The 13,459-nt window shown below is 45.3% G+C and overlaps 1 protein-coding gene across 1 annotated transcript in view; it reads left to right on the top strand.

Annotated features, from left to right (window-relative positions):
• Positions 1 to 801: 801 nt before the first annotated feature.
• Blnk (B cell linker) overlaps positions 802 to 13,459 on the top strand; it is a 72,396-nt gene continuing 59,738 nt past the window's right edge. Inside the window, exon 1 of the mRNA XM_028889403.2 lies at positions 802 to 1,072. Coding sequence (XP_028745236.1) covers positions 1,026 to 1,072 — 47 coding nt within the window. The 5' untranslated portion in view covers positions 802 to 1,025. The remainder of the gene's footprint in view (positions 1,073 to 13,459) is intronic.

The following is a 13,459-nucleotide window of genomic DNA, read 5'->3' as shown; positions in this document are numbered from 1 at the left end:
GTCTTGAGGAGGACAGCAGAGCTGTCTGGAGGGGGTCAGCAGCTACAGGTGTGGGATATCACTGTCCTTGGGGTACCCCCACATCTGACATATCACTTGGGTCTGATGAGAGGAAGAAGTGAACGATGTCCAAGTCAGGAGGGGACGAAGACACGGAGCGGAGTTAGGTAGCATCTGCCTGATGTGTGTTGGGTAATTGCTGGGCTTATTTTCAGCTGATTTGAGGTGTATCCTAGTTTTATTTGCAAGCATTAAGCTTTCAGCAAGGCAACTCCTGACTCCACACAGTGCATAATGGAGATAATTTCTCCTTCCTGGAGTCACCTATCTCTCTACCCCTAAGTGACATTGACCTTATACAAAGAATTACCCATCACATTTTAAATACAACTTGAGAAGTGACCCACTCTCGCTGAGTAAATGACCACTGCCATGACTTGCCACTCAGATGTATGAGGAAAGAGCACCATGGACGTCCACTTCATATCTTAGTGCTCTGAGCAGAAGAGGCTAATCCATAGCTTCATGCAAATGAGCAGAAAGCCCCCGAGTCATCCAGATGTAAGTGACTATTCAGCTTTTCCTTGTACCTGGGAAGTTGCAGGTGACACTGGCCATCTGCTGAAAACAGAGACTACCTAAGATTTGGGACAAACAGGAAGTAGTGCCCAGCCAGAAGCTTATTCCAACCTGGCAACAAACCTGGTCATAAAAGAGCTGCTGGAAAGGATTTGCATGCCCAATAAGGTTTCGCGACTGAAGTTTACACAACGCACAGTAAGCCGCCAGGCTGGCTGACTCCCCGGATCACATGATCTCGTAGAAACATGAAACTTGACGATGCGCTCCAGCGAGTTTTACTTCCCCTGTGCAGGGGTGTTTGCCAGCAGCCTGCGGTTCCTCTCAGAAGTCAGCTCCAGTGGCATGAGCCCCTGAGCCCAAAGCCTTACCATGCTGCTCCCTAGGACGGTCAGGAGCTACTGACATCCCCCTTGGACAGCGACCCACATCTCCTCTCAAGAGAAATGGACAAGCTGAATAAGATAACTGTCCCTGCCAGCCAGAAGCTGAGGTGAGTTTCCCTGCGGGCCCTTATCCCCGTTCCTTCCCCACTGGTGTCCCTGCTGTTTCAGGGGCGCTAATGCTCTAGAATACTCTGCCAGTTCCAAGGAAGTGTTAGCAATGGCTGAGGGGAAGCAGACAGGGTTTTTAAGAAATGTGTAGGAGCAAGTGGACCTACTCTGGCTGGGCTTTGCCAGTGACAGGACAAAGGTGAAGCTCTGGAAAGGCAAGAAGATAGAAAATTCTATGGCCCACATGCTACCAATGGCCAGCTTTCTGAGTCTGAAGAGGACACCCTGCTGAGGAAGGGCTTGTCCAAACAGAGTCTGCACCCACTGCATGGGGAACATTTGTGATCATTGTTGGTTACTGTCTCTGGTTGATTTTGTGAGTGTTCATCATAGGTTTATTGGGGGGGGAAGACTATATGTCTTTCCAGTGCTTTCATGACAGTACAGTAATTATCAGTTTTGAAAACTGCGTAAGGGCCAGTCAGCTGGCTCACTGAATAAAGTGCTTACTGTACGAGCTGAGCGCGACCTGGTGACCTAAGTTCCATCCCCACAACTCAGATAAAGGAGAGAGAGAGAGCCAACTCCACAAAGCTGTCCTCTGAGTTCACACTCAATGCATGGCACATGTATGCCCAGACACATCATGCCCACACACATACTACACTTGTACACACACGTAATAATAATAATAATAATAATTTAAAAAACAGCTTTAGCAAATTAAAAAAACATACTAGGAAATAATAAACCAGCAGTGGACTCAGGCATAAGTCAAAGGACTATGAATATATGACTTCCCAAATTTTGAGTTTGAAGATCTTTTTGTCTCGCTGGAGTGGGGCCAATGGCTTTCGGAGACTGGAGCTTTTCAATGTTTAGGGGTGTGTGATATTCCAGCTGCAGATTGGAACTTTGGACTCTCATGGGGTCATACTTAGGAGCTGGAGAACTGGAGATTTTGAGACAAAGTTGAAGAGAAATGAACCTGGCGTTGGGAGAGGGACAGCCTTTCACAGTCAGCCTACGGGTCTTCTACCCCTGGGGGTGTGGTAAGAAGTTGACTGGGACGCACCAAGGGGGCTAGGATGGCCGGTAGCACAAGCTAGTCAGCCATTTCTAGAGCATGCCCAGGAGAGCCACAGAGTCCTTAACATGGATGGACGTCAGAAGGTCCCACAGGCACCCTAGGTCTTTAACTTCGCATCTCACACACAGCAAAGAGAGGGAACAGTGGAAGTAATAAGGGGCCACAAAGTGGAGAAGAGGATTGGAGTAGCAGAGACATTTTCATGAAGAAGACGTTTCAAGAGTTAGGCTTTGAACGGCAGCTCAGATAAAATAGATGGAGAACTGGGGAAATAGTTACATCATGCTGAGGAGGAAATACAGAAGCTGATGTGAGTGCAGTCTCAGACGCTGGTGAGGAGAGTTCTGCCAGCAGAGGCTGCGGCGTGGAAGGTCTAGGATGAGAGGGCCCTAGGGAGTTGGTCCTGTCTGGGGCCAGCTGGAAAAGTGAGAGTGAGGAGTCTAACCGTGCAGAGTTGGGTAGAAGTGCCATCAGAGAGTGAGCAGGACCGATTGGATAGAGGCAGCTGGAGGCACAGATACTGGGGTGCTGGGAACTTAAGGAACCCAGGCATTTAGAGTTAAAGGCACAGCAGTGAGAAGAGAGAAAGCAGGGAGAGATCAGGTGTGGCAGGGAACGGCCAAGGCCTCAGTGTCAGGGCTGGTGTGAACAGAGGTCCCAAAGGTCCCTAATCTAAAGCAGTCCAAAGCCTCAGATCCTGCTTCAGGGAACCCGGATGGGAATCGAAATAAAGAGAGCAATAGAATTTAATTGCTTTATGATCCCTCCCACCCCTCCACACCCCCACCCCCAGAAAAAGTCCAGTTTAATCATGCCATGGGTGATGGGCATTACGTAATTATATTATAGGCTCGAAGACCAAAATTATACTTCAGATAATCACATGCTACACTCATCTACTTAGAGCAAAGCAACATTTTCCCCACTTGGTTACTAAATTGTCTGCACAAAATCACCCTGTTTTTAATGGAATGTGCACCATCGACGTGGAAATTCCACGCGTGGAAATTTGCAAAGAAATGAGACTATAAACAAAGTAACTCAAAACACCACCTGAAATATTTTCTGTAAATACGTGGCATGGTGAGAAGTTGGCAGATGAAATGCTTGCTCCCTCTGCTTTGTGTACCCTCCCTGACTGGTCAGCAGCAATCCAGAAAGTTGCCTAGCGAGTTATTTGGCAGCAGATACAATGGAAATGGAGAGTGATGCTCAGATTTCTTCAAAGCAAAGCAAACAGCAAGGGCACAACATAACCATACAGTGGGTGTTTGTGAAAGGGGTTCTCTGGAAAGAGACTGGGGGCAAAAGGGATGACTAGGAAAAGACTAAGGCAGAAGTGAACCAAAGAAAGGAGGACAGGCAGAATTGGGGTCTGGCGGGAGAAAGGATGCTCAACATGAAGGATGAAAGGCTCCTAAGGCACCACTGGGGTAGACACTGAGAGATTTTCAGTGCACCAGAACTGAGGCCAGTGAGGCGGCCAAGTGTGTGTGTGTCTGTACAAATCTCTTTGTTAATACAAGTTCCCAGACTTCCAGTATCTCATACTTGGTTCTTAGCCATGATTTCCCTTTGAGTTTTATAAGGTAGTGACATCATCATAAACTCGACTGAGACCTGGGTTCTCAGTTCTTCCACAGCAAACATCCCTGTACCACATAAGTACCATGTTACTAGGTGAGCATTTGGGAATCTACAATCCCAAAGAGCTTAGGCAGCCATTCTTTTCAGGGTACTGTAACTAACTGGAAAATGAAGTTTTACATTTTTAACAGCTTCCCCTCTGTAACACACGTGAACACACACCTATTTGCTTGTATAAGTAGAGAAAGTCTTTGACATAAGGCTGGTCAAATCATGCCTCCTCAATCTTTACCTTAATGGTTAGAGGATATAGCATTGTTTTTGGTCAGACAAGCCAAGGTTTTTGTGATATTTCCTGGCCCCAGTTTCTTCACCTGTAAGTCAAAGATTATAATAATAGTGCCAAATGCCACAGGGCTATTGTGAGAATTAAATACGTTGTCCTATGCAGCACCTGACATCAGGATCCCGGCATTCTGTAACTACTGAGTTTAAAAGATAATCGTTGTTAATGTTGCTATCCTGGCATTCGTATTCATTCTGTAGCTTGCATTGATTTTCTGGACATAAACAGAGGACTTCATACTGACCCCAGTGTGTTTCCTGTGAGTTTCATTTCTTCTTTCTCTTGTGACCATTTTCTCTACTGAGTCTGAAATCTGTGCCATTTAGATTTGCATGGATTGTAGACATATCATACATGTCTCTCAGGCCTCATCTAAGTGCCAGTTAGACTATTCAGGACAGAAGGCTCTGTCACAGGTGTCCAGGCCTTGCTGGCTAAAGGCCTTACCTGGGATTTTCTCTGATAGACTCCAGGACACACCTCTCTCTTCATATCCTACAATTTTCCATTGGAGTTTCCAGTTTCTGGGCTTTTCGCCTTAAATTCTTTAAAAATCAGTTCAGCTTTCCTGTACCCTTCCGCCCTCCCTTCCTCGCTGGCCCTCCCTGTTCCTCCCTGTTTCTGTCAAGGGTTTCATGATCAGCCCTAATTCTGACTCACCCTCCCTGCCTACTCACCTGCCACACCCTCTGTCTTCCTTTATTTCATTTCTATCTGTGTTCTTTTCTTCCACACCATCCGAGGTAGGTCCTCATCTTCCCATGTCTCCTACATTTGTCTGTTCTGCACTCCTCCACAAAATGAGTGATTTGGTCTAAACAACCCCCAAAGTCCTTCGTACCCTGAGCTTTGTGACCCTGTAAGCATGGGAGGCCAATTCTGGCATGTGTCTTATATAGTTTCTAAGGACCTGGCTCTTAGAAATGCTTCTAATGTGTTCAGAAGGATGATGGAGCTGACTCCAAAAGGCTGGTTCCCACTGCCAGTTACCATCCCCAGGTCCCAAAGAAGTGGGCTATAATGTTCCAAGGGTAAAAACAAAAGGCTAACGAGATGTAGGGTGATAATGCTCACTTGTTATCTGTCTTTTAAGATCTTCTTAGTCACATATGCAAATCTCCAGCAGTGTTTGTGAGACACAGGTTTGCAGTGACCCTCCCTCAGCCAGGGTGGCATCCCTGAGTTATCTTCCTCACGGGCACCCATCAGGTTATTCCTGATTTTGAGAGTACATCTTTTTTTTTTTTTTTTTTTTTTTTTTGGTTTTTTTCAAGACAAGGTTTCTCTTTGTAGTTTTGGTGCCTGTTCTGGTTCTCGCTCTATAGACCAGGCTGGCCTCGAACACACAGAGATCCCCCTGGCTCTGCCTCCCGAGTGCTGGGATTAAAGGCGTGTACCACCACTGCCTGGCTCAATCTTTTTTCTTTTAGGAGTTTTACCTGGAATTATTATAAATCAATTCTGTATTTTCCATCCCCCACCCTATAAAATGACTCTTTGTTTTTGATCTTATCAAGGTCTCAAGAAATGGTTTATCTGATTTTATGTGAAGGATCCAGGCTTACTGCTTATTAAGTAGGGTGTTCAAGGCTGGTGGCTGATCCTAGATCCTGCCTCTGAACTCAGGGAGCTTCCAGGCTCCTGCCCTCTGTAGACAGAGCCTCATCAATGGAACCTTTAAGACTCCGGCTGGAGTGTCATGGGTGCCACAGGCCTCTCTCAGATATCTGTGTCTCTGGCCTTCTGACTATACCTCAGTAACTCCTCATTTTTGTATTTCCCCCCCATTTCAGTCTGACAAAGTACACATAACATAAAGTTTGCCATCTGAACCATCTTTATGTGTACAGTTCAGGAGCATTGGATGCGTTCATAACCTTATGCAACCACCATCACCATCCATCCCCAGGACTACTCATTTTGCAAAACTGGAACCCCATGCTCATTACACAGTAGGTTCCCACTGCCCTCCCAGCCCCTGGAAATCAGTCTTTGTACTTTATGACTCCTCTAGGAACCTCAAGTAACTGGAACCATGCCATATTTGTCTGCACGTGCCTGACTTACTTCACTTGGTTTCACGGTCATTTGTGGGGAAGTGGCACTTGGCTCCTTTAGGGGTGGCCTTGCTTCTCTCTGCTTGCTGTGTTGGGTGTTGACGCTTAAAGTCACCAGGATGGACTTAATTTTCTCAGTGTACAGCCTTGCTGGGTTTCCGAGGACCCCAGGGACTTAGGACCCTAGAGACCAAGTACACAGTTGGTGGAGGGTAAGAGAATGATATCTATCACGCCAGAAATGTAGCCTGAGAGGGGTTGGAATTCCAGCCCTCCTCTCAAGGGTCCCTCCGAGAGAGAGAGAGAAAGAGAGAGAGAGAGAGAGAGAGAGAGAGAGAGAGAGAGAGAGAGAGAGATGGAACACTTGAAATGTGACACTAGATGCTGTTTTCTAGGTCCCATATGCCCTCTAAGCTCCCCAGCACCGTTGTGAGGCAACGGCCTCTGTGCTGGCTCATGTGGGGTCTCGGGAATGTCTGGCCACCAAGAAAACTTCTTTTGGGCACACCATGCCATCACTTGACCGTGTGTCAAGCCTCTTTATTACCGGCACATTCTTTTCTGTCCCCGGGCCTTCGTCTGCCAGTGTATTGGCCACTTCTCTCATCGTTGTGACAAAAGCACCCAAAGAACAACTTAAGTGAGGAGAGGTTTATCTTTTTTCACAATCCCCTCAGGCCAGGAGGGCGTGGCCTGGTCAACAGCATTGGGAAGCAGTATCGTGGCTTGGCTACATCCTGGAAGACCAGGAAGCAGAGAGTTTGGGATAGAACCAAAAAATGGATACTACCTTCGAGGTCTGCCCAGAGATACCTCTACTGACTAGTTCATGGTCCCAAAAGTTCCACAGCCTTCCAAGGCATCATCAAGCACATGAGCCTATGGAGACATTTGACATCGAAACCATGATGACGGGAGGAGGCTTGCCTTCCTTTCTCACGTCCTTCCTTCCCAAATCTTATTCCACAGCTGAAAGGCATTTGCTTCCCAAAGGCACCCTCCTCCAGGGCCCTGCCCCCTCCACCTGACCCACCTTGTTCTGTCTGTCTGACTTGTCTTTACCTCCTTTCCGAAACAGTACACTGGCAGCTACTCTGGCAGCCTTTGTTTTCGTTCTGGTATTTTCACAACTCTCCCATGACCCTGCCTCCATGAAGCTTATCCAGGGACCCCAGACATCTTCAGATTTCACTCCTTCACACAGTGCAGGCAGGGTACAGGCAGCCAGGCAACTGGGCTTCCTTGGGCATAGCCACAAGCACTGAAGAGCCCACATACAGTTTAACATTCTGTTGTTGCAAGCCTTAGCAACTTCAGTGAGAGGCCTTGCTGTTGCTTTACACTGGACACTGGAAATTCCACAGCCAGAGCTGGTCAAGGTGTCTGTGTTGCAGCATGTCTGCTTGTCTGTGGAGAGACATGGCGTCGATGGAGAAGCACTGAGGCCCACCTTTCCAGAACATAAGAGACGTTTCTCAAGCCTCCTTATGTCTCAAGTAGGACAATTGAGACCAGAAAAGCAAAGTCACCTGTGCAAACTAGTGTTAATAAATAACTGTCACACTTACACCTCCACGTTGCCTGTGGCTGAGGGAAAGCAGGCCACACATCATCCCTCCTGCTCTCCCTCCCTGAGTCATTTATTGGCTAATAGAACTTTCTAGTTTAGTCGGTGTTCTATACATATCCTAGACAACTGTTTTAAAAGAGCTAAAAGAGATGGGCTGGAGAGCTGGCTGAGTGGTTAAGAGCACTTATTGTCAAAAAGGACCAGGGTTCAATTCCCAGGACCCATATAGAGCCTCACCATCTCCTTGGGCTCCAGGAACGCATGTAGTACACAGACAGGCAGATGTACACACAGGCAAAACACCCATGCGTGTAAAATAATAAAAATAAAACTAAAAAAATTTGAAGTTAAAAGGGAGCCTCTACAAAGCCCTGTAGACTCAGGTGTAACTTGGGTCGTTGCATAATTTCAAGCCCAAACTTGAATTCCACTGACTCAGGTGTGAGCAGCAGCACACTGGTGTGTTTTTACAGTGATTGGGTCAACAGTGGTTCCCATTGTCTGAGGGTAAGTTATAATTACAAAAGGCATAGCTGGCCTTACCTGCAGACCAAGCATCCATCACCAGTGCAGTATAATTTAGGAGGCACCCTGGGAAAGTGTCTTTGCTGCACTAGAAAGAGAATCCACGTTGATTGGAATAGGCGGGCCTGGGTCTGGGTGCCTGCTCTGCACTAATGAGCTCAGTCTTGGAGAAGGACATTTAATCCACTTTACCTTGGCTCTTTCATCTGGAAAACAGAAGTAATGCTATGTACTAATAATATACATACATAGTAGGGGCATTGTATGTAAAACCAACAGTGGGAATATCCTCTTCCCCGAAAATACACCCTGGTCTCAACTTCCCTGATACACCAAATTGTGTCCTTAGAGAGCTCCACACAGGATGAAGTGTCTTGGGGTTCTAGTTCAGAATCACATCACTAAGTGCAGTAGTCATGGACCTGGCTGTTCCCTGACACCAGCAACAGTCAGGAGTCATTGTTCTGACAGCGAGCTTGGACTCAGGGCCAGACCCTGTCCTCCTGCCTCTGGCACAGAGATCATTAAGTCAACAAGAGTTATGAGTTGAATGAATAGAACACTGTTCCAGATAAGGAGATCAGAGGTGGAGACACACCCACCTGAACAGAGTTCCCTAGGTGGGAGGCCATGCCCGTGGGTATTAGAGTAAAGGATGAGGAACATAAGCTTAGACATAAAATGCTTTTCTGTATCCCCACACATCCTTTAAACCAGCGGTTCTCAATTTCTGGGTCGAGACCACTTTGGGTATTGAATGACCCTTTCACAGGGGTCACCTAAGACCATCAGAAAACACAGATATTTACATTATAATTCATAACAGTAGCAAAATTACAGTTATGCAGGAATAACAAAAAATAATTTCATAGTTGGGGGTCACCACAGCATGAGGAACTGTACTAATGGGTCATAGCACTAGAAAGGTTGAGAACCACTGTTCTAAACTATATCTGGAAGCTACACCTATTAGTGCCAATCTGTAATCCTATGTACTCAAAAGGCTGAGGCAGAAGAGTTACAGGTTTGAGGCCACCCTGGGCAACTTAGAAAGACCCTGTTTCCAAATAAAAAGTAAAAGGGAGGACTGGACACATAGCTTAGTGATAGAGTCCTTACCTAGCATGAACGAGGCCCCGGACTCCATCCCCACTACTGAAAACAAGAATTAAAAAGAGAAAACAAAACAAAACTGTACTTGGTTCAGGTTGCAGCAGGAGGAATGAGGGGTTTTTTTTGTTGTTGTTTTTGTTTGGTTTTTGGTTTTATGTTTTTCAAGACAGGGTTTTTCTGTGTAGTTTTGGCACCTGTCCTGGGGATCTTGCTCTGTAGACCAGGCTGGCCTCAAACTCACAGAGATCCGCCTGGCTCAGCCTCCCAAGTGCTGAGATTAAAAGCATGCACCACCACTGCCTGGCTGGAATGAGTTTTTTTAAGGACAAATACACACACACACACACACACACACACACACACACACAGTACTGGACAAACCAGGAGACAAGAAATAACTTCATTTTTTTGTGACAGACTCAAACATGAGAAATATACTTTCTTTTTAAAATTATTTTTCTTGTGTGTTTTATTTCCATGTATGTCTGTGCATCATGTGCATGCCTAGTGCCCAAAGAGGCCAGAAGAGGGTGTCAGATCCCTTGACACTCGAGCTTCAGATAGTTACACGCATAGGTGCTGGGAATCGAGCCTGGGTCCTATAGAACAGCCAGTGCTCTTAACCATGGAGTCATCTCTCCAGCCCTGGTAATACATTTTCAAAAAAGAAGTAAAAAGCCAAGTGTAGTGCCACACACCTCTAACTCCAACACTAGACAGGATGAGGCAGATAGAGAGTACAAGGTCATCATGACCTACATAGTCAATTCCAGGCCAGCTTGGGCTATATGAGGTCTTGTGTCAACAAAACAAAACAACCAAAATACAGTGAAGAAAAGACAATGGAAAGTGGAATGCTAAATTCTTAGAAAGCTAAATTCTACATATATGTGATTTGTAAAGGTTTTATTCTTTTTTTATTTTTTATTAATTGTACCAGGCTTTTTCTTTTGGGCCACCAACCAGCTCCCAAATCATGACACAAGACTTCTTATTGGTTATGAATGCTCAGCCTTATCTTAGCTCTTATTTTAATCTGTTTCTCTTTATCTACTTTTTGCCTTGAGGCTTTTTACCTTTTTTCTTTCTGTATATCTTACTTTCCTGCTGTCTTTATGTCTGTCTGGAGGCTGCCTGGCTTCTGGCCCTGGGTGTGTCCCTCTCTTCTTGTTCTCTTCTTCAGTTTTTTTCCTCAAGTCTAGATTTCTTCTATTTATTCTCCCCACTCACTAGCCCTGCCTATCGCCTCTCTGCCTAGCTATTGGCCCTTCAGCTTTTTATTAGACCAATCAGGTGCCTTAGGCAGGCAAGGTGAAACAGCAACACCTCTTTGCATAATTAAACAAATGCAGCATAAACAAATGGAACACATCTTTGCCTAGTTAAAATAATATTCCACAACAATTGATTAGTTAATTAATTTCTCCAGCTTTTTTCTCACAGTTTCCCCTCCTTAAGGTTTTACTCTTAAGCGTGTACATATTCACATTCAAAGATCTCACCGTTGCCATGCCAACCCCAGATGGCTGGGCCTATGTGTCCAGTGCAGTATTTTTGGGTGAATGTTGTCGCTTGTAAAATGATAATAGTCTCTCTTCCTCTCCCTCCTTTTCCCTCTCTCTCTCCCTTCCCCCTTTCATACACACACACACACACACACACACACACACACACAAAAACAAAAACTATTCATTTAAAACTTCAAAAGTAAATTGAGGAAAAGAATGTTTTAAAACTGTTACTGACTGCTCTGTGTGTCTGGATGGTGGCAGTAGTTGTATGAGCTTGTGAGTTTACTAAATGTTACTGTATACACGATGAAATTTGGATTGTGTATGTTTTGCTACAATCAAAACCTTGTTTGGGCTTATGAGACAGCTCAGTGAGTAAAGGAGCTTGGATTGGATTTTACTTCAAGGTTTTTCTTTAAATGTATCCTTTTGTGTTGTGCTGTGTGTACCTATTTAAGTGTGTGTAACTGAGTGTGTGAATTCTTGTGCATGTGTGCATGTGTGTGGAGGCTGGAGACAGAGACCCAGGTTTAGTGTCTTCTCCAATGCTCTCTACTCTATTCTGTGAGACAGATGTCACACTAAACCTGGAGCTCAAAGATTCAGCTAGACTGGTCGGCTAACAAACTCTGGATTCCTCCTGCCTCTTGCCTCTGCCTCCCCAGTGCTGGATTACAGGCACACCCACTGCACCTAGTTTTTTTACATAGGTTCTCGTGCTTGTTTGTATAGCAATAACTTTAAGGAGTGGGCTTTTCCTGAAACCCTAAAGGTATTCTTGATACTCATTTCTAGATGCTTTTTAAGAAATGCAACCCTCTACCCCCACCCGCAAAACATGCAAGATGTTCCTCCTCATGCCTCTGTTTTTAACTGAAAGCCCAGAAAGAAAAGTCTAACTGAGTCAAGTGTTTTCAGGATACAGGAAAAACTATTCTTCAAAATCACTCTTTACTTTTAACAGTGTTTTGGGGGTCAGCTGCAGGAATGGGTAGCCAGACTGTGCAATGCCATGCAGTCACAGGCAAAATGCTCTTTCTTCAGTTGAGTCAATTAAATTTTGCTTATGTTAGCATTCATTAGCCATACACAATGGGTTTCATTATGAGATTTTCACATATGCACATGTAATTATATAATTCATTTTGATCATAAGTTAACATAAATATTTTTGCTGACATATAATTATATAAAACAATAGAGTTCATTCTGAGGTGTTCACAGATGTATCTAATGTACCTTGATCACATGAGGGGTGAATATCACTCCTCCATTTCCCATTAAGTTAGTTTTAAAAAAAGACACACTCAAATTCTTTAAGCATGTTCATTGCCTAGAAAAACATTTCTAGAATTTTCTGAAAGCAAGTTTGAATGACTTGGCCACTTGCTTTTACAAAAAAATTCCTAGCTGCTTTGGCTTAGAAACCCTGTTGTTTGTTTGTGTATTTGTTTTGAGGTGGTGTTTTTTGCTGGTAATGGAGAGGCTGGGTATACCAAACTTCATTAGACAGTGCCTGGTAGAAACAGTGAGTGTGTGAGAATTAAGTAACATGTGTGGCTCACCCAAGGGCCCACCTCTCTATGGACACAGAAACCTCCTCTAATTATTTGATTTTCATAACCTGCCTTTTACAGGAGAACTTTTCTCTTCGCCCACTTCCACACAGCACAGGTGATAAGAACCAGAAGCAGCAGGGTCCTTGCATGCTCAGAGGACAGAAAAAACTGTAGCTCTCTAGGCACCAAGGGCTCCTAGGAACTGAAATCAGGATGAGGAAGGACCATGGCAATTTCTGTGGTCATATCAAGTGACAAATCTTCCAGACCATTTGGAAGTCAGGATAAGCACAGCTTTTTGGTAAGCACATCTGTCTCAATGTAGACAGTCCCCAGGCAATCTGCCCCTAACAGGGTAAACGGAACTAGGACTTTAAATAAGTAATGGGTATTTGTAGAATCATCCCTGTTCTTGGTTGTGCCAAATCCAGGCCAACTTCTGTCTGTTTATAACCCAGCTCGGCAGTGCAGACATGCCAACCACTAGCAGCAAATATTTGCAGATGTCTGCAGGGACAGAGAGACAGGGTAGGATGCTGGAAACATTTGTGATCTACTTTCCATGATTAGTGGCTGTTAGCTGTGAGGTGTTGCGTCAGGCGTACATGGGCTCTATGCGCCAGACTCCCCTGGGCCTCTCTGCCTAGGCCATGGGGTAATGTCACCGCTTTTCTTCCAGACCTGGAGAGCTCCATGACATCCCTTTCTACTATCAAGCACCACCCTATTTCCTTCCCCTCACTGCCATCTGTCCCTTCCTCTTTTCTCTCTGCCCCTCCCTAAAGGTCTGAAATGCCCTAAGAACTCATGCTTTCCACCAGCAAAATGTTTGACCTTGGAAGCCAATCACAGGGCAGGGATGGGGACACGTGTCCTCAGTATGACTGCTGGGCAGGTAGGGGGACTGGGTGGCCTCTCCAAAGATAGAAGGGAAGCTGGCCATAGAGGCCCATGGTGAAAGTGGTCATCTTCCCAGAAGAGGGCTCAAGTTGAAATAAATCACCGTGCCATCCAGACAGGGCAAAGAT

The sequence above is a fragment of the Peromyscus leucopus genome, chromosome 1 (genome assembly GCF_004664715.2).
Source record: "Peromyscus leucopus breed LL Stock chromosome 1, UCI_PerLeu_2.1, whole genome shotgun sequence".
NCBI lineage: Eukaryota > Metazoa > Chordata > Mammalia > Rodentia > Cricetidae > Peromyscus > Peromyscus leucopus.
This window is presented reverse-complemented; position numbering and strand designations above follow the sequence as displayed.